General features: G+C 38.3%; 2 protein-coding genes and 1 long non-coding RNA gene across 3 annotated transcripts; 2 read left to right on the top strand and 1 right to left on the bottom strand.

Moving 5' to 3' along the window:
* Nucleotides 1–795: 795 nt before the first annotated feature.
* On the bottom strand, nt 796–3,894 carry LOC5514686 (protein kinase 4). The gene has a single exon (XM_032384309.2). The coding sequence runs from the start codon at nt 3,669–3,671 to the stop codon at nt 1,263–1,265; it is 2,409 nt and encodes an 802-aa protein (XP_032240200.2). The 5' UTR covers nt 3,672–3,894; the 3' UTR covers nt 796–1,262.
* Nucleotides 3,895–4,542: 648 nt separating this feature from the next.
* Nucleotides 4,543–14,797, top strand: LOC5514708 (serine/threonine-protein kinase 3). Its single transcript, XM_048734255.1, has 14 exons — nt 4,543–4,702; nt 4,836–4,919; nt 5,099–5,227; nt 5,815–5,866; nt 6,005–6,067; nt 6,753–6,835; nt 7,201–7,282; nt 7,720–7,785; nt 8,959–9,060; nt 9,688–9,825; nt 10,311–10,409; nt 10,675–10,885; nt 13,048–13,259; nt 13,538–14,797. Exons 1-14 carry the CDS (start codon nt 4,689–4,691, stop codon nt 13,697–13,699), a joined length of 1,497 nt encoding a protein of 498 aa, XP_048590212.1. The 5' UTR covers nt 4,543–4,688; the 3' UTR covers nt 13,700–14,797.
* A 1,854-nt stretch (nt 14,798–16,651) lies between these two features.
* Nucleotides 16,652–19,916, top strand: LOC116605471. The gene is made up of 2 exons (XR_007314254.1): nt 16,652–17,036; nt 17,921–19,916. It is a non-coding gene; the product is annotated as an uncharacterized LOC116605471 (long non-coding RNA).
* The last annotated feature ends 1,564 nt before the right edge of the window (nt 19,917–21,480 follow it).

Genomic DNA, 21,480 nt, shown 5'->3' with positions numbered 1-21,480 from the left:
TCAGGTGATACCACAGGTAGCCCAGGAAATGGTTTCGAAGCTTGTTCGTAGCTTGTGGTGATACACAAAATGTAAAATTAAAGGCTTCATGTTTCTTGCCCCAATCAGTGTTAACATTTTTATTTTACACATGTTATGCTTTTTTAATTGAATGTCTTTTTCAATGGTAGAGAAAAGCATTGTTTTGCTATACATGTCACATCACAGGGTCTCAAATTGCAAATGCACATCCAATCCCTCAAGAATCCCAGTCAACCCTGTACATAGCGTCTTGTCTTACAAATTATACCTCTTGTGCCTTCTTGACTACAGTTTTCAATATTCTGAAATGAAATGGTTCCTGCACACTGCCCCCCTTTAAAGCACCAAACCAATAAATCAAGCACCCAAATGCAATTCTATTCTTCAAATGACAGAAGCCAGAGTGGTTAAGCTGGAAATTGTTGACTAAAAAATACAAACTCAGATTTTGGGTGACCTGTGGTAAAACCAGTTGCAGTTTCTACAGATAGCTGCAAGAGCTGACTCGTCCCCAGTCGTAACGCAAGTTTTCAGGATATTTCGAAGGTGCACAAAGTCTAAAGGGAAGATGCCCTGCGCGCCTCTTTAACCCTTCCCTTGAGGCTTTGCTACGTTTCTGAAAACGATGTTAGACGACTGGGGACGAGTCAGCTGCAGGAGAGTTGGTCAACTCTACATTATTTGGCTCATCTTTGCTTTAAACTCTGATAAAAGCTGTTTCTGTTGAGAAATGACAAGGACCAATGCATAAAAGACAATACAAAAGTACACAAATATTGCTAATTTTTTTATTGTTTTAAATTTGGTAATTTTTCACTACAATTTGGCTAAATAGAATTATTAAAAATGCAATGAGTAGTATCAATTAAAACTGCAAATAATTGAAAAGCAGAAAACATTCCTATAGCATGTTTGTTTTCCACCTACATGTAAACTATTACTGAGAAATTTTACATGTCATTATTACATGAAAATAAAAATTCTCCATGTAACACTACAATTCTATTTTTATCAAAAATCATACTTATTTTAACCACATTAATCTATACTGACATGAAAATTTAAAATCTCCATGTATACTAAAATTCTATATTCTTTTCAAAAGCAGAATATTAACCTTGTCAAATGCATCATGTATTTTCATACAAAATACATTAATGGCATACTCAAATATACAAAATTTAAGCTTACAGTATTTTTCTACAGTTTCAATTTCATTAAGCCTTAATAGGCTCAGAATGTTACACTTCGCTTGATACTTGCTGGTACTGCTTAAGAAAGTCATCCGCCAAGAGATCTTTGACAGTTGGTCGCAAGGTTGGGTCATCTTGGATACACCTTTCCACAATTTGCTTCACATCAGGGCTGATTTGGCCAAGATCTTTGACTCTTTTCTTCAGAGTTGTGCGATTGTCAATGGGTGGTACACCACCCATTAGCTCAAACAAAAGGACCCCCAAGCTGTGGATGTCTGCTGGGCGTCCATGAGGTTCTTTCTCCATGACCTCAGGGGCGGCAAACCCTCTAGTCCCCGCCTGCATTAGCCCAGGAGCTGTGAACTCTTGCTCAAGCCACATTGCTGAGTCAAAGTCTGATAGCTTTGCCCTGTGGAGCTCTCCCTGGTTGAGGCAGAGTAACACATTCTTCGCTTTTATGTCTTTGTGGATTATTCCACTGGTGTGTATATGGTCAACAGCCATGCAAACTTGTGTCCAGTAGAACATTGCCTCATTTACTGACAGTTGGCTGCCTTCTGCTTTCATGTAATCCAGGTAGTCACGCAAGGACATGTCACATTGTTCCATGAATATGTTCATGTTCAATAACCCTTTAAGGTTACCAAGGGTAATACAGTAGTGATCTACAATGTTCGGATGTTGGCCCATCCTTTTGTATACTTCCAACTCTTGTACATTGAGCGAGTAGTTGGTCTCTTTAAGAACCAATTCCCTTTCTGTGTCACCTGAGATTACAAGAACTCTAAAGACTTCTCCGTTTGCACCCTTGCTGAAGCTCTTGACATCTTTTTTCTGATAGTTAACCCCTTCCGTGAGAAATCTTCTTTGGGTACCTGGAATTTGTGGATAGATTACAGTCCCACAAATCAATTGTGGGGCGCCCTGGTGAACAAAGTTGTGGTGGCCATTCTTTGGAGGGGCTTGAGCTGTGCACACTTTATTTTTATTTTGACCACCATAACAGTTGTAGACTCTGCAGCCTGGGCGACAGCATTTTTTAGCATGGGTGTTGAGGTGCCCTTTAAAGGCAACACAGCGCTGACATCCACTGTTGTCATGTCCTTCAAAATGGTTCCTCTCTCGCCACGCACATTTTGCTCTTGGACAGTTTTCTTTTAAGCAGTTATAGTAAACATGCTGGATATCTTGGGGATCGAATTGAAGGTGCTGCCAGTCCACACTGTGTTCCTCAACATCTTTACTACCAGAGAACCCGACTGATGTCATCTCCTGGTCAGGCTTCTCTTCCTTCTCCTCCTCCTCATCATCACACTCTTCCTCCATGTTAATGTCCCCACTACTCAGAGGGCGCTTACCGCTTTCATCATCTCTGCCACCTCCTCCCCCAGAACTCCCTCCTCCTCCACCGCCACCACCAAGAAATCCTCTATCCCCTGACCCATCACCAGCACTGCCATTGTTTTCAGGGTTTTCACCAGTGCTTTTGAAACTCCCACTGCTATCACCACTCCCAAGGCCTGAGTCGGAGCATGAGACGTGACGGGGACCTGTGTTCCTCCAGTTCTGACTCTTAGAGTCTGACCCTTGGTGATGTACTCCTTGAGCCTGCCGAACCACAACGCCATTACTTGTTCTTATTTTTTGAACAGGGCTGCATTTGTGATTTTTCTTCTCTGTAGTTAATTTCCCATTCGCCAGTCTTGGGGTTTCACACTTCCTTTTCAATGTCTTGGTCTTGTTAGATTTTTTTGGGCGTTTGGGCTGGGAACAGATTGGCTCACTGTCCAAAATCACGAAAACGTTGCGTTTCTTGACCCCTATTTTCTGTCGCGGCTGAAGTTTTTTTCGCCCCTTTTTTTCTTTATCCTTGCATTCCATTGCGTCCCCGACAGAAGGAGGCTCCTCTTCTTGTAGTTCTGTTTCATTATTTTTTTTTGTTTGACTGGAGTCGTCCTCCACATTCTCTGCTACTTCGTGTTCTACCGGGCTACCGGTCTCTTCGAAGAAGTCTTTCTCTTCCAAACACTCGGCGTTCTCTTCGTCTTTAATGAGCTCTTTGTCACTGAGGCAAACGCTAAGCGGTGGGGCCGCTTCCTCGCAACATTTTGAGACGATCTCTCTGCTATTCACCACAGATAAACCCGATTTACAAAGATTGGTTAGCTCGTTTGAAGATCTGAGGAAAATCTTAGAAAATTCAGCTATCCAGGCAGAGGTCTTGAGAGACGACCACACTCTGTTTTCTCTCTCGACTTCAAGACTGTTTTGTCCTTTCGATTCTTCAACCAAATACTCGAAAGAAGCCTGTCTCTCCAAGGTCGACACCCCACCATTTGATGACTCAAAGGAGTCTTCATTGCATGGAGTAGGGTATTTCAAATTTCCAGACTTCTTTCTGCGAATATTTCGAAGCTCGTCTTGTTGCTCTTTGGTTAACAATATAGGCGCCATCTTGAAAGTTTAGAAGTCTTTTCCAGCTTCTAAATGAAAGGTTTCAAGTCCTGGTTTGGTGCTTCCACGATACAAAAACTACTTATAAATACTTCTATGATATTTTCTAGATGAAGTGTCTCGATAATCTCGTATCTTCAACGTCTTAAAGAAATTTGGTTTTGATGCTTACTGCGATCAATCTTCGCGAGCCCTCCGCGAGGCGCGGCAATTCGGAGAAATAAGTATTAGACATTACGTCATATAAGGCAAATCTACGAAGAGAAGAGGGGAGAAACGCAGATTTAAGACGCTTGTTTTCCATGTGTTTTACTTTAAAACTGGGCTGAATGGTTACGAGGTAATATTTGTAACGATTTAAGAATGTTATACTTTATAAGGTTATCTATTGTGGTAATGATAGATTTTAAATTCGCTGAATAAAACATTTCCATTTATCGTACCCCTCCCCCGCGCCATTCGAGCAGAATTATTTTTAGATACTTTTGATTGACGTGTTGATCGGGTCGTTATTGCGTGCTCCTAAATGTTTTGATGCAAAAACTACGGCTAGCTCTTTGAAGTCCGTATTACTGCGCTAAAAAAAAAAACTTGAAAAATTCGGAACGACCTTTGAGAACCGAGCGAAGCAATTACTAGAGAATGATGTCAAAATAACAAAATACAAAAAGATTTAGAAGAATTTGCCATCCCTTCGGGGTTCGTTGAAGGGTTTATACTCCTGAACATTTTCTCTTCTGATTTCCATGACAGAGTGGGCATTTTTATTCTCGAAAATAAGTAGAGTTTTGGTGCACACCTCGTGTCAATTGGGTTGCCTGTGTTATCTCTGATATTACCCAGAATGCAGTACTTCACCGCTGACTAGATCCGCAGGCTCGTAAAATGATTCTTCTTGTTGTTGCTTTCGAAATGCGGCGAGAGCTTTGAGAAACTTGAACAGACCCATGGAATCCTACCCAGAATTTCCCAATGCCGCTATAAATACCACCTGAGATCTACAACCCACTGTTGAATATGTCCACTAAAGGGTGAGAACCCCTTAAAATCCAGTAATTAAATGAGATTGCCTGCAATTGGATTGTATTTGTACTAGCTATGGTCTCGTTCATTTTACGGCTATAATTAAGTATTGAAAATTAATGCCGAATTTCTATCTTCCAGAAATGAACTCCGCAAATTAAGCGAGGAAAGCCTTACAAGGCCGCCAGAAGAAGTATTTGATGTCCTCGAAAAACTTGGAGAGGGGTATGTATTCAAAATCTGTGGCATCAATTGACATTTTAGTAAAGGGTTTGCAAGTTGATTCGTGACTTGATAACTTAAAACATTAGACTTTCAGTTTCTTTCCATAATGCATTCGCCTCCTCTTAGCAGTGCCATGATGTCTCTAATTGCCCTTTAATGTTGTTAATGTTATGGGTTAGGTCTTATGGGTCCGTTTTCAAAGCCATGCATAAAGAGAGCGGGCAAGTTGTTGCGATCAAGCAGGTCCCTGTCGACACAGATCTTCAAGAAATTATTAAAGAAATTAGTATGATGCAGCAATGCGATAGGTAAGGGACTATGATATCTCGTATTGGTTAGAAAAAATATATAAGAAAATACTGACTAGAATCAGGTGACTATCTGCAGCATGTGAATTTGACAGATGAGATATCCACTTTAACTTGTGTCTTGTTGAGAAATAAATGCTTCAATCACCTTTAACTAAGTCATCTGTCAAAGAATGCTTCAATTTTACTTTTGTTATGAAATTTCCCTTTGTCATTTGCATAACCTAAAACTTGTTTGGGAGAAGGGTAATTAAATTGTTTCAGTATTTTATAGTAGTAGGGTGCAATTGTGAATGTTGCAGGTTGAATATTATGTTTGGCCTTGAGTTTATGATCATAGTCAGTCAGTAATAGTGTCTGTAGAATTATCTTTATTTGCAAAGAATATACCTGTACTATAAGGCCCATGTGTTTTAAATGGATCAATTGACATTCTTGTAATAAAATACTTTGTGGTTTTGATTGTCTTATTCAGGTGTAGAGTTATGATCTTTGTTTACATTTTTTTTTATTATTACAGTATTTGGTTTTGGAAATTAAAATAAATCAAGACATCATATGTAACTTCCAATCTTTTTATCTTGTAGTCCATATGTAGTCAAATATTATGGCAGTTATTTCAAGAACACAGATCTGTGGGTAAGCTACATACTTCTACTTAAATCATCAATAAATAGTTATTAATTTGGTAATTTAACCAATAAAGATGTTTTAAAAATACACCCTAAGCCGCCAACAAAAGGAGATTTAATGTCTGAGTTTTGTTGCCTTCTTTAGATTGTTATGGAATATTGTGGAGCTGGATCTGTCTCAGATTTGATGAAAATAAGAAACAAAACAGTAAGTACTGCTTTTCAGGTAACAGTCAGGTGGCCTCTATTAAAAATACAATAATACTTCAGGTGTCTGAAAACTTTCACACTATACTAGAGTGACCTGTTACGATCAACAATGGTCACAGGGCAACAAAAAAGGTTTGGTTAACATGGTAAAATATAACAGAATTTGTCGCCTCGAAATGGTTATGTTTATCAGTTATCTTACTTTCCTTCTCACATACCTTATTTCTTTCTTTTTCTACATCTGTTTTTGAACACAACTTTATGAACTTGAATAAGTGCCTCCTCCAATAAGTGCCTCCCCTCCCCCGAGTTTAATGAAACTGGGTAAAATGAGTATTAAAGACATACTTAATAAATGAAAGCTTATTGAAAAAAGAGCTTCTCCAAGTTTCGATAATGGTATATTATAGACAAACAAACACCATTTTAGAACTACAAATTGATATAAAAGAAACAAAAACAAAATTCAGCTTTTCGTGTGAATTTCATCCTTCAATAAGCACCTGTCTTGAAGCGCCTCCCTCAAAATAGCACCCTGTCGGAGGGTAAAAAAATAAGAAGCACCTGGGCGCTTTTTCAAGTAAATACTATATGAGTTTTTTGGTACCTTTTTAGAAATTACGATGTAAGACAGTTTGGTGAGAAGTCTTGATGAATTACTTCATTTTTTGTAATCATCTTAGCTTACAGAAGAAGAAATTAAATGTGTGTTAAAGTACACGCTCAAGGGATTAGAGTATCTTCATCTGAGAAGAAAAATTCACAGGTATGGTTGTTCTACCAGGGCTTAGAGTTTTTCATTATTTCAATGCACATATGTGGTGCCTATTGGACATTATTTAGCCAGATCGCAGTTTGTGTTAGAAAGAACTTATTGATTATTTAGTCTAGTATTTATGTTTTTAACTCGATTTATTTAAGAGTTTAATTAACTTTTCCGTAGGGGTGGACCATTAGAAATTTGGGGAGGGGGTGGCAATTTGTTTGTGCGTGCTTATTTTTGTGGGCCCGGAGTGTGTAACTTTTTTAGGGCTTTGAATTCTGCAAGTTTTTTTTTTTAATTGCTACCCCCCCCCCCCTCCCCAAATTTCTATGGTCCACCCCTTATATATTTTTTTCTCTGATTTTCAGAGATATAAAAGCTGGCAATATATTACTGAACTCTGAAGGGCATGCCAAACTTGCAGATTTTGGTGTTGCTGGCCAGCTTACGGTAAGCTTCTAATACAACATTTCTCTAAATAATTGTATTTAAATTATACCATCAATTAGTGTTTCCCAAGAGAAAAAAAATCTTGCAATCTCACATAAATCCCATCTAAAAAAATTAAAATATTAAATATATGTAATGCTAAGGATACTGTATGTTTAACGAGCAGAATGTTTTGTTTGTTTGTTTTTTACAGCCTGTAGAATTTGTTTGTTTTTTACAGCCTGTAGAATTTCATGTTTGATACTCTAAAGACAGATGGCTTTCCTTGCTCTCTTGTCCTTCCAGGTTTACATTCTTTCATTTTGGAATATTCAAAGATTTGTGTTTTGCATTACATTTTGTAATTTGAGAAGCAAAGCCTTTGCCATGGGCTACTTGCACCTCCAACCTAACAGTTTTGTCTAGCTGACTCCATTGGGGAAATTACTGTTTTGCAGGATACAATGGCTAAAAGGAACACTGTTATTGGGACCCCTTTCTGGATGGCTCCAGAGGTTATTCAGGTGAGGAAAAAACACCATGTGAGGTTTAGTACCTATTGGTTGGAAGACATGAGTAACCCTGTAGGTTTTAATATTAAGCGACCACTGTGCCTCTGTACGCATGGATAGAGAAGGCCATCCCCATCAGACTTGCAGTAATGATATATCTCACTGTAATCTCCTTAAGGTCTTGGTAAAGGTAAACGATGTGGCCATGGAAAAAAATATTGTAGCGCCGCAATTTTCACTACATGTACAAACTATATATTAATAAAAGATTGAATTATCTCCTGCAAGTTTTATTTTTATAGCTAATTCCTTGTTTAAGTTTTGAGGCCTCAAACTTAAAAGTACAGAGTTTACTCTAGAGCGTAATGCACCTTCACATTATTGCACATGCACTTGCTGGGTAATTGCATCTCAATGACAGATGATCTACCAAAGTGTGTGAGGACTCTTTGTAATTTGACACTGTCAACAAAATATTACGAATCAAAGTTGGAACTCTCATTTCTGGTGAAATTTGGACACGAAAAGTGCTATAAAAGCAATCTTCAGTTGAAAATTCCTCATACACTTTATGACATGGCATAATTATCTATCAGATACCAAAAATTTGAAGGCGATATCTTAAAGGCAAGGATACACCTGACAAGCTCAAATTCTCGCCTTAAAATAATACACTAGAAAAGTCAAGTATTTGGCTTGAATTCACTGTCAACAGGTCACGGGAAACAGCCCATTTTAGCCGTCTTAGAATGCAATATATGGAAAACAAACAGTGTTGAAAAATTTACCTTTACCAAGACCTTAAATTTGAGGAGGTTGAGGAGGAAGTTTTTGTCGTTCAGCAAATATTTCATTCCATTTTCTATTAGACTTTTTATAAATGCCCTATAGGCTTTATATTTGTTACCACTACCTGGCTAATATCTTATTATTTGTTGGGTATTTGTTTTTGTAGAAAGTCAGTTGCATCTGTCTGGTGTGTGAAATTTGTATTATATGTATTATGTATATGCGTGTGGTATTTGTAGGAAGATGGTTATCTCTGCCTGGCTGATATCTGATTAGTGTGGTATTTGTAGGAAAATGGTTATGTATGTGTGTGGTATTTGTGGGAAGATGTCTACCTGGCTGATGTCAGGTATTGTGGGAAGATGTCTACCAGGCTGATTTTTCTGGTATTTGTAGGAAGTTGGTTACGACTGCCTGGCTGATATTTGGTCACTTGGTATAACTGCCATGGAAATGGCTGAGGGCAAGCCTCCATATGCAGATATTCATCCCATGAGGGTAAGATGTCTCTTGAAGCGGCATTGTCACCCGTTTACTTCCGGAGGGCCGACGGAATCCTCAGCCGACCAGAGATAAAAATCTATTAGAATCCACCCTATGAAACAGGCCATCCGCTCTAAATTATCAGTCAAAGAAACTTGCAGTACATTGCTTTCACATTTTTTTTCCTTGGCCATTAACATATGCAAAAAACAAATAAAGAAATTGTACCCTCTAAGGTTTTTTTTTAAGATTGAAATTACAATCCAAGATGGCTGTCAATCCACGATGGCCAGGAATGATTATATGTAATCAGATGAGTTAATTATCAGCTTCAGTTTTTCATGTTGTTGATAGACAGAATCAGTAATACTGTATCGTTGTATCGAGGTCAACATGATGCTTGGGAGAACAGGTTTGTATCATAAAATCAAGAACGTCATTTGTATCCAATATCGTTAGATCGAGGTAACTCTTATACATTTCATTAAATTTCCGCCAGGAGAAAGAAGGGCAATTGTAAAATCCAGGTTATTATAAAATCCAGGTTATTGTAAAATCCAGGTTATTGTAAAATCCAGGTTCCACTGTACTATTATGAAGGGAAATTGTGTGAGAGTGCTCACAGATGCTATTCTTTTCCAGGCAATATTTATGATTCCTACCAAGCCCCCACCAACATTTAGAGACCCAGGCCAATGGTCAGAAGATTTTAAAGATTTTGTGTCTAAATGTTTAGTAAAGAACCCTGAAGAGCGTGCAACAGCTACTGAACTATTACAGGTAAACACTCACCCATGGACATATGTCACTATATCATACCTGCCGACCCCACAAAATCTCGTGGCTTGAGAATATTATTTTGAAGGGGATGGGGTATATCTATTTTTAGGGAGGGGTGGGGTATACCACGATTGTGTGGCTTGCAAGCCAAAGCATCTAAATGGATTTCCTGCTGTCATTTAGCCAATCATCAGGCATTTGTCAGTCAGAAAGCACACAGCATAGAACTTGCATGCATGTTCGATAAATGACGCTACACAAGGAATAATTATTTTTATTACCGATAGAATGTAGGAACAATGTCAATATTCTTTAAAAGGATTTTTCAGAAGCGATAAAAATCGCTAGAAAGTGGGAGATTTGGTGCTCCATGCGGGAGAGCGGGAGAAGGGGTCCAAAATCTTGAGACTCCTGCCTAATACGGGAGAGTTGACAGGTATGCTGTATATAAGCTTAGGACTGACTTTTCTTACTCTGATTTTCAGCACTCGTTTATCCAGGGAGCCAAGCAGATCAGTATATTAAGTAGTATGATCCAGGAGGCACTGACGATCATGGAAGAAGAGAATGCGAGGGACGATGAGGTACCAAAAAAGACATTTGTGGGTTGGGGTTAGTGTGGGATACCAATGAAAACATATTGAATGTTTGGAAACAGAATCGCTTTTGCTTCTATGATTGGAATATATATTTAATGTTGTTTGCTTTTTGTTGGTAGATTGCATATCTTATACAAATCATATGCAAATCTTCTATACATGATAAATCACAGTATGTATAAAACAAAGGATGCTGTAAGTTTGAGATAAAAAATGATAAATTCACATCATCCTTTTGTTGTTTATTTAGGAGGAGGAAGAGGAGGGAGAGGACCACGTTGACTCAGGGACGTTAGTCAAAGTAGGCGCAAGCTCCGCTAGCGACAGCACAATGGTGGTAAACTCAGACACAGATGGACTTGGGACAATGATAGTGAACAGTGAGGCGGGTACTATGATTGAGTCTGACCTTGGAACCATGGTGATAAATAGCGACGAGGATGAAGACTCGACCATGAAACGTGAGTGCTGATTATGATGTTATAAGGTTGTTAGTCATGGTTTTGGCGGTTATTATAATGGTGATAGTGGTATGATGATGACGATGACGATGATGATGATGGTACTGGTAGGAGGATGGTGATGTTGTTGTTAGTCTAGATGTCTAGTGGTAGTAATGCCAATGTTAGCAATGGTGATGGTATTGGTAGTAATAATAATGGTTATGATGTTGATAATCATGGTGATGATGATGATGTGGTGGTATTTGTCGTGGTGGAGGTAGTAGTGCCAATGCAAGACACGATGATGGTAATGGTAGGATGATGAAGATGATGATTATGTTGTTGGTGGTGGTATATGTCTAGTGGTAGTGGCGTCAATGTTGGTGATGGTATTGGCAGTGATAATGATGGTAGTGATGCTGATGATATTGTGATGGTATTGGCAGTGATAATGATGGTAGTGATGCTGATGATATTGTGATGATATTGGCAGTGATAATGATGGTAGTGATGCTGATGATATTGTGATGGTATTGGCAGTGATAATGATGGTAGTGATGCTGATGATATTGTGATGGTATTGGCAGTGATAATGATGGTAGTGATGCTGATGATATTGTGATGGTATTGGCAGTGATAATGATGGTAGTGATGCTGATGATATTGTTATGGTATTGGCAGTGATAATGATGGTAGTGATGCTGATGATATTGTGATAGAATGGCAGTGATAATGATGGTAGTGATGCTGGTGATATTGTTATGGTATTGGCAGTGATAATGATGGTAGTGATGCTGATGATATTGTGATGGTATTGGCAGTGATAATGATGGTAGTGATGCTGATGATATTGTGATGGTATTGGCAGTGATAATGATGGTAGTGATGCTGATGATATTGTGATGGTATTGGCAGTGATAATGATGGTAGTGATGCTGATGATATTGTTATGGTATTGGCAGTGATAATGATGGTAGTGATGCTGATGATATTGTGATGGTATTGGCAGTGATAATGATGGTAGTGATGCTGATGATATTGTTATGGTATTGGCAGTGATAATGATGGTAGTGATGCTGATGATATTGTGATGGTATTGGCAGTGATAATGATGGTAGTAATGCTGATGATATTGTGATGGTATTGGCAGTGATGATGATGGTAGTGATGCTGATGATATAGTGATGGTAATGATAGAAGATGTTGAAGGTTGCATTCGGAGAATCACACAATGCTTCATGGGTTTTAAATACATAGTGCAAATAAATACAGTTTGGAATTTTTTTCATGTTACTGTAAACATTAAAATGGATTTACATATAAATATTTAAATAACTATTCCAGTTGAAGTCTTTCACCGGGAGCCAAAATAGTGCTCAACTTGACAGGAGCTGATATACAATTCTTGGACACTCAATGACATCAATGTTTATCTACGTAAAATGTGCATGAATTGAAAAGCCGTAGATAAACATTGATGTCATTGAATGTTTAGTTTAACTGAGGAGTGGACTAACGGCAACCTTGGTCTACGAAACAAGTTTGTATTAAACTGCATTAAACGCACTGAGTGTCCAAGAATTGTATTTAAATAACTATGTATATATGTTACCCATAAACGAATATTGGCTACAATAAATGGATTCTTGAGTGCAATATTATTCGAATTAGGGTATACGAACTGTATTTACCTTATTGCACTTAAATTTCGCGATTTTGAGAGGGCGATATTTCGCGACACTTTATTTTCTCGATTTCGCTATTTTCGTAAAAGGCAGGTCACTTTTTTTGCGATTTTGCGGCTTAGGGACAATAAAATCAAGCAATACAAGTAAAATTAAAATGTGCTTTACTAACAAAACCGTAACAAAACATGCGTGGGCTATATTTAGTTCCACAAAAATCTATAAATACAGTTCGGAATTGCCCATCTCAACCACTTACTGTACTATATGTACATAAGACGACTAAATAGACAAGGTGTTTCTATAAAGTTTATTACACGGATAATAATTCGCCGAAAGCTTTTGTGTACTCACTTTACTTTCGCGCATCCTAATTTTTGCGACACATTTTCGCGTCACTTATTTTCGCGAATTTTTAAAAATCGCAAAAATCACGAAATTAAAGTGACGCGAAAATAAAGTGTAATAGGTATATGCTTTTGTTGTAAAATGCAGGCATTGACTCGGATGAAAAGCAGAGTTACCGGCCATCCTACATGGACCACTTTGAGCGCATGTATGACGCAGGCGGGAAAGGGAGTGGCAGCAGTGATGGGCGTGGCAGCTCACCCCAGGGAAACGGCATCCCCGAGGAGGCTGCAGGACTAGTCAAAGGGTACCTTGACCCCTCACGGATGAGAAAGAATGGCCCCCCGGATTTCCAGTTTGTAAGTGTCTTCATACACCTATTTCAAAACGCCTTCAAACTCTACGTTGACCACACCCATTTCCCCATCCCATAGGTTTCCAATCCAGGGGATCCAAGAAGGGGGGGAAGCAAGGGTTTCAAGAAAGGGAGGGCGGATTCATTGCTTTTTCGTGGATTTACTGTTATTTTTTTTTCTAAGCCAATTATCTAAAAATAGGGGGCGCTCGGCTCACCCCTACATCCGCCCCTGGTCTATGACGTTTTGTTTACAGTATTCTTGAACTGTACCCTCTGTAGCTCAAGAGTGCTAGCTTCGAGGAGCTGACGAGAAGAATGCAATCGCTAGACTTCGAGATGGAGCGGGAGATCGAGGAACTTCGAATTAGGTACCAGAGCAAGAGGCAACCGATCTTAGACGCAATGGAAGCCAAAAAACGCAGACAACAGCAGAACTTCTGACGTAACTTCCGGCTCTGTTATAGTCAAAGGAGTCTCTGACGTTTCTTCCGGTCAAATGAACTTGTAATTTTACCTCGGTCAAAGGAATCCTAAGCCCAATTTCTGTTTAAAAAGCCGCAGACAGCAGCAGGCCTGACGCAACTTTCGCTTTATAATTGCAAAGAAATATATGACGTCACTTCCGGCCAAATAACTTATTGACGTGATGCTTGTCAAGTGAACTTTTTACGCCATTTCTGATAACACAGCTATTGATTTGAATTCCCTTTTAATTACCTTTTGGTGTTATGAGGAAAACTTCTGACATCAGTTCCAGTTCATCTCGAGTATTAAATGCAGTCTATTTTACAAGTGATTGGTTGAAGTTTGCGCAGATTTTGTTGCGTGCCTTTTGGTAATAAGTACATATGAGTTGCGTGAAAGTGCAATCTTGTCACGTGGTAGGGGTGGACCATCTATTATATCCTGCGCTAATGATTTTTTTTTTTCAAATTGTGATATCGAGGATAACAGATCTGTTGAGTACACTCTTTTTTTATAAGAATGTCTAATTTTCAGTTTAGGCTGGGCCGTTCTTATTTTTGGAGCATTTTAAGGCTGAATATGATCTTAACGGTATTCTTAATAGTGCACTTATATAAAAATATAATGTCTTGAATTATTAGAAAGAGAATTACACAAATGATCAATAGCAATAATTGCTATAAGCACAATTTGATTCTGCATTTTAGAACGCATCTGGAATCAAAATCAATATTTGTCTGCTATCTGATCCTCGGCATGTTCTTAGCATGTTCTTAAAATTTGGTTAAATCTTCAGCTTGACGTTCTTATAAAAAAAAGGTTCTTATAAAAAAAAGAGTGTATTATGGTTTTGTGACTTTTTGGTATCCTAATTGTTTGTTTTGCTAAAGAATGATTTTATCATCCCTCTCACATTTTTTGGTATTTCGATTCGGTTTGGTAATGCAATGGTCTCACAAAGAAATAAGGCTTTGTTGTGAATACTTTATGGATTTAGTAGTATTAATCTGTGACCCTAAACCCTATTTTATATTTTGTACATAAACAAAAATACAATAAAACAAAGGAAAGAAACGAGGCACTTAGCCGTATATGTTAATTTATAACTAACCAAGAATTTAAGGGATCCCGCTCAATGGAACTCAGAAAGCCTTCGCCCTATTCGCCAGGGACCTTAAGCAACGACGACGGCAGAAAACAATGGGATTTGATTCAGAATTCAATAGCAGCACGTGAAAATACGTTCTGTCTGATACATTTCAGCCGTTTTCCATAAAACCACGACGTGAAAACTCCAACTTTCACGGTCAATTGAGAACGCGGACGTTTGCCGTGTAAACTCCTCTAACCACGTTCGCTAATGTAGAAATAATGTCCTGAGTTTATTTTTATCTATCTCCGACTATTATGTTTTGCTTATTCCATTGCAATTAAATTATAATTGATCGCCAAGCGAGAAAACATCTTTTTCGATCTCGTTGTCCTAGCCGTCGCCGTCGTTTTTGCTTAAGGTCGCTATTGTTGTAAACGTTGCGCAGGGTATTTCCCTAGTAGCAGGGAAGCGTTCTATTGGGTTGAGTTGATAAGCGAACAACATGCAGGGATAATTTAACATGGCGTCGAATAATGCCATATTCTATATAAAATATGATATTATGTAATATCATATGTTATTAGATTTATGGTTATTATAGGCGACGTAGTGTTACCATTTATGAGCAATCGCATCATGTCGTGTGCGCGTTTAACTTTCCTTAGTCACGTTGATTCGGTCCTTTTGATAAGTCAGGAACAAGATAGCTACATGGAGAGCTACATAGATTAATGTAGTAAGATTGAAGGAAGATTGGTCTTGGTGGCATCTTGAAGGATCACACTTAAATGTTGGGAAAGAATTTTGCCAAAATACTGAATTTCGCGAAATCGGTTCATCTTCTGGCAAGCCAGCCGTAGTGTGTACTTTCCTCTTTTTTTGTATTGGGGGAGACTCAATAGCTTGTAAATTACTCGCCAAAATACCTACGAATTTCACCCATACTATCTTATTCTGCTTAATTTTCGCGCCTACTTAAATTCGCGATTTAAAAAAATTCGCGAACTTAAAGCTTCGCGAAATATAAAGACCGCGAACTTTGATCTCGCGAATTTTAATGTATATAGAAAAAAACGTCCTACTGAGATCCCTTAGTGGTGACATGTAACGATAGCCCATAATGGCTCGGAAGACAAGAGCACTTCACATTACTTTACTTTCGAATCCGTTGTATCGAGACGCCGCATTTTCAAAACATCGATTTAACAACTAAAAATCAAAATCTGCACTTTTGCACTTTTTAGAAAATGGCTAAGTAACGGGAATAATCTGGCACTTCATTATTTTTAGTAAGTAAAACGGGCATTTTTATTTTTTTTTTGGAATACCATTTAAAAATGCACTATGTTACACCTTTCAGAAGGGGTAATTAAGCTAAATCCTGACAACTATTAAAACCGGAACTCTTCTAAATAAAACAAGTGTTTTTATTGGAGATTATCTTATTACCATCTACTAGAAATACCAATACTGTAGCATTATGGTATCTCTAAATAAAATCTATACATGTTAAAGTCAGGAAATTTTTTTATTCTTAATCTACAGGCCAGTGTTCCATTTACATCATTTCACTCTGACCATGACCAGATAGCTGGTTGATAAACTGTTTTTTATCAACCAGCAAATATATCAAGGAGCTGGAGAAAAAATGTGACAAACTCGAACAGCTCAGCTTATATACATTTAGGTGTGATATGTAAATTTATATTTGTCAATAGATGCAAAATGGTCCATGTAAACGGGTGGCCAAGAAGCAAAGCTAAATGAATCAATAATAATGACTTGGCACAAATCATTAGAGAAAGATAATATGAAAGCAAAAGAAAACACTAAACTGTTATTTCATTCTTTGGCTTTATGCTTTCTGCATAAAGCAAGGGATTATCTTTTGCTGCAATTTTATTTTCTAGGGATTTGTGTTGACAACCCCATCAGTGATATCAAATGGTGAATGATGATTCTTAATTAACAGCCCCCTGGGTATTCCAAAGTAACTGTAAGAATTATGACTCTCTATTAATAAAATTATAGATGCCTAGCCTCACTGCTGAGCAAATAAAGTGACTTGCCCATAGCCACAACAAGACAGCAGAAACAGAATGGCAGCCAGGGTGGCAAGCTGTTTTCAGTGGATAGTAATATACACACTTGCCCAAAAGAGTAAAGCCTCAGCTGAATGGCAGGAATCTTGCTGCAGGATGTTTGCGCCAAGAAAACCAGGTAAAATCATTTCATACTTGCATAAACAACAGACTTTCATTTACTGTAAAAGGACGCTATAATTTAATAGGCCTATGTATTCATTAGCCAGAGATCTATTAACAAGTTTCAAAGGCCTGCCTCATATTTTCCAATCTTCAATAAAAAAAAGTATCATTATAGCATTGAAAAATAGACAAAAAAAATAATGATTGCAAAAAAAATGTTTTTCTAGAAAAAAATGGATATATGTTCAGAATTCCTTAATTATCTGCTGTGTACATGAAAATGACTGCATCAAATTGAGGACACTTTTTTCATTAGTTTTTTTTCGACAATCTTATTTCTGTTTATTTAAAAGGTGGTTTCATAGCATGGGGAGACTCCCATAAAAGCAAACAGGGATAAGTGATTGTCAGCAAAATCAATTTTAACTCTTTGGGTGTGGTCAACAGCCATTTTTTTAATTCTTGATAGATGGGAGTGGTCCATGCAATTTTAGTGCTTAAAAGCACTAAAAAAACATTTTTTTCTGTTTTTCCTGATTTTCTTTGATACTGCACATCTCTTTTCTGACAACTTTCATGTCCAGTTGTTCTAAGGATATCATGATCCACTAGTGTGGGGACCCCTTATGGATAACAGAGGTGGAATAATTTTTGAATACCCCATAAGGGATAGCGGTTGGTAGGATTTTATAACCTAAAAGATAGTGATCACCCCTGTCTACAACATTTTTTTCATCGAAAGTACTTATGTCATAATTCAAGCTCACATAATAAGTTTATACGATGTGAAGACACAGTCATTCGGGGTCGAAGGATACTCTCAAACCTAGTTCCCGTTAATTATTACCAATAAAAAGAGTTTAATTATATTGGTTCTAAAAACGTTTTTTTTTTAAGAGGTTGTTATGGGAGACAAGACGCAGATGTTTTATTCCCAGAACCAAGCCAAGAAGATCAGCGGCAGAGACTCAAGCATCTGTCACGCAACTCCCGTCACGTGACTAGCATTTTCACTTTCCAACTACTGAAGCCTGAAGCACCTGAACTCTAACGTTAGCTAGCTAATGATGATAGGCAACTTGCACTAACTTTGATCACATAACTTTTTGGGTGCCAAAGTAGCGCGCACTCCGGCTGTTGGCGCAAATTAACAACAAAAAAGCAACTTATCCAGCTCTTACGGATCAGCCAGAAGGTTTTCGTGTGTCAGATTTATTTATTTTTGATTTCCGTATGTCGTTTCCTGCGATTATCACGGCTAGCGCGTCGGCGTTGTTCGTTCGCCAGCGATATAAGCAGCTCGGAGTGCGTCACACTTCTGATTCTTTCAGTAAGTTTCTTGCTCTGATTCTCCTCCTGAATTTATTTAATGCTCCTCATAAATTTATCTTGTTCTGATGTTCTCTGTAAATTTACCTTGGTCTGTTGGTACGAGAAGCACCAGAGAGCATGGTAAATTTACGAACAGCATCAGAGAGCGTGGTAAGTTTACGAAAAGCATCAGAGAGCGTGGTAAATTTACTGAGAACACCAGCGAGCGTGGTAAATTTACGGACTCAGAGCGTGGTTAATTTACGGAGAGCATCAGAGAGCATGGTAAATTTACTGAGAACACCAGCGAGAGTGGTAAATTTACGGAGAGCACAGAGAGCATGGTTACTTTACGGAGAGCATCAGAAAGAATTGTAAATTTACTGAGAACACCAGCGAGCGTGATAAATTTACGGAGAGCCTCAAAGAGAACGGTAAATTTACGGATAGCATCAGAGAGCGTGGTAATTTTACGAAGAGCACAGAGAGCATGGTAACTTTACGGAGAGCATCAGATAGCATGATAAATTTACGGGGAACATCAGAGAGCATAGTAAATTTACGGAGAGCATCGGAGAGAACGGTAAATTTACGGATAGCATCAGAGAGCGTGGTAGTTTTACGAAGAGCACAGAGAGCATGGTAACTTTACGGAGAGCATCAGAGAGCATGGTAAATTTACGGGGAGCATCAGAGTGCATAGTAAATTCGCAGTGTCTACTTGCACGGCTTGCAGGAGGAAAAAAAACTAGCTGCACGGCTGTCTCCTAATTTCTCGATTTTTAGCCTAAATAACAAGTTTCTGGCTTTGAAACACTTCCACGATTATTAAGATTAGCCAAGAGATGTTTTTTAGCTTGAAAAGCTGTGCATTGAGTGACCCGCAAATGCTCGGCACAGTATGGACGAAGCGTGGAGTTCGACACCTCGTTTTCGCCATAACAGCTGTGCAAGGAGAAAAAAAGTAGATGCAATTCCCTTTTTTCTTTTTGCCATTAAGCCAAAACGAAAAGTTTTGACTTTAAAAACCGTTATTTAGAACCGTCAAACGATGGCCTCGAGCTTGAACAAATTCGCAAAAGGCGACATGCGAGTGCACATAATGAACGATGCATGAAATGTCGAACTCCACGCTTCGTTCATACTTTGCCGAGCATTTGCGGGCCGCTCAACCAGGTCAAGAGACTGCAAGTAATCGTCCATTTCGTCGACAAGTTTCGTCCAGTTATTCGCAGATTGTCGAAATGGACCATGATTAAACAGAATGAGACTATTTTTGATCTCGAAAAAGTCCAAATGGACAAGACCATAGAATGTTTATATCCGTGCTTTTTTTAAATAAGCGTATCTGTAAAAAAATGACAACTCTGGATAGGGTAAATTAAGAAAACTCCCGTAAAAGCGTAGGCGTACTAGCAGATTATTTCTCTTAAATGACCAGATCTTATATCAAGGTACAATTACCGCTAACCACAAATTTAGAAAATGGGCCGAAGAAGGCAAATGATGCATGTTTTTCTATCATTTTATACCGTTACTAAGAAAATATCACGTAAGTGCAAAAGTGCAGATTTTGATTTTATGTTGTTTTTGTTTTTGTCTTTTGGGATTTTCTGTTCCGCCAGTCAAATTATTCTAGTCCAATCAGATTCTTGCCATCTCTCGCCTAGTGCAGTTGCCTGGCTTTCTGTGGCGACACTGGTTTCCGTCCAGAGGATAACCAGGGAAGTGCACAAAGCGAGACTCTGATTGGCTTAGAATGGTTTTACTGACGGAACAAAAAACAAAAACAAATCGTGTTTTGAAAACGCGGGTCGCGAAACAACGGATTCGGCAGTAAGACTGACTTTCACAGCAACTCAAATTCAGCTGCCGCTATGGGACAGCTTGATGGTTTTGGTCAATTATATTGGTCTTGTTTCGCAAAAAACGCGAATTTAAGTAGGCGCGAAAATTAAGCAGAATAAGATAGTCTGGGTGAAATTCTTAGCTATTTTGGTGAGAATTTTTTGTAAAAACAAAAAAAATTCACTTGAGATTCAAATTAAATCCCCTTAAAACTCATATTTTTCTTCGCGACCGCGAAATTAAGTACTCGCGAAATGTGCCGAGAATACTTTCTTGAAATTTTTAAATTCAAAAGATGCGCGAAAATAAAGAAGAATAAAGTACATTGAAGACACAATAACCAAGTACGAATATCATCAACGTTTTTTAAGATTTTATTTCATAGTAGAATGAACGGCTCCTAATGTTTACTACAAGCTAAGAGTCACAACTTAGCGTACTGTGAGCTTGCGACACCTGTGGTTAAGACTTGATTATGGAGACGGAAGCCATTTCGCAGTTACTGCCCGTTAGACCGTCAAACAATGAGAGAGCGCCGAAAATCACCCATCCTCGGGGAACCAGCGGATTCGCGGAGATCGGGTACACAGGGAGCGCGCGAGAAAGAAAGGAGTCCCCGAGGGGGGGGGGGGGGGGGAGAAAGAGGCCCCGAAGATGAAAAGCACCAGGCGTCCAAAAAGCATACAGGAGATACATAGGCAAATACGCACTAAACCAATAACAGCGCAAAGCTAAGGGAGTGTTCAATAAATACACCGGGGGTGGAGGGCTCCGGAGATTTTAAACCACCAAAAGGAGAGGCTCTGAAAAAAAAATGGCCCTTCAAAGGGGGGGGGGGGGGGGCTCTTATATTTTTAGGAGCCGTACTTTTCACTTTTGATAATATTTACTGACATGATCTAGTTTGTAAAAAAAATAATAAATATTAAGCCAAATTATTATTGTGTTTCATACTTATGTCTTATAAACCATAATAGATACTTGTTTATTTTCAGTTACAGGAACAAATCGAAATAATAAAGGGGAGGCTCTGAAAAAAAAATGGCCCTTCAAAGGGGGGATGGGGGCTCTTATATTTTTAGGAGCCGTACTTTTCACTTTTGATAATATTTACTGACATGATCTAGTTTGTAAAAAAAATAATAAATATTAAGCCAAATTATTATTGTGTTTCATACTTATGTCTTATAAACCATAATAGATACTTGTTTATTTTCAGTTACAGGAACAAATCGAAATAAACTTCTAAACAGTGGTGAAGCCTGCAAATCCACAAAACGATATGTATACATACAATG

The sequence above is a fragment of the Nematostella vectensis genome, chromosome 11 (genome assembly GCF_932526225.1).
Source record: "Nematostella vectensis chromosome 11, jaNemVect1.1, whole genome shotgun sequence".
In the NCBI taxonomy this organism is placed as follows: domain Eukaryota; kingdom Metazoa; phylum Cnidaria; class Anthozoa; order Actiniaria; family Edwardsiidae; genus Nematostella; species Nematostella vectensis.
This window is presented reverse-complemented; position numbering and strand designations above follow the sequence as displayed.

Bases quoted from the DNA above. Each gene is read 5' to 3' on its own strand.
- LOC5514686 (XM_032384309.2), bottom strand. From the start codon at position 3,671: ATGGCGCCTATATTGTTAACCAAAGAGCAACAAGACGAGCTTCGAAAT.
- LOC5514708 (XM_048734255.1), top strand. The intron at 5,228-5,814 runs GTAAGGGACTAT...TTTATCTTGTAG, and splicing joins ATGATGCAGCAATGCGATAG to TCCATATGTAGTCAAATATT. The intron at 9,061-9,687 runs GTAAGATGTCTC...ATTCTTTTCCAG, and splicing joins CAGATATTCATCCCATGAGG to GCAATATTTATGATTCCTAC.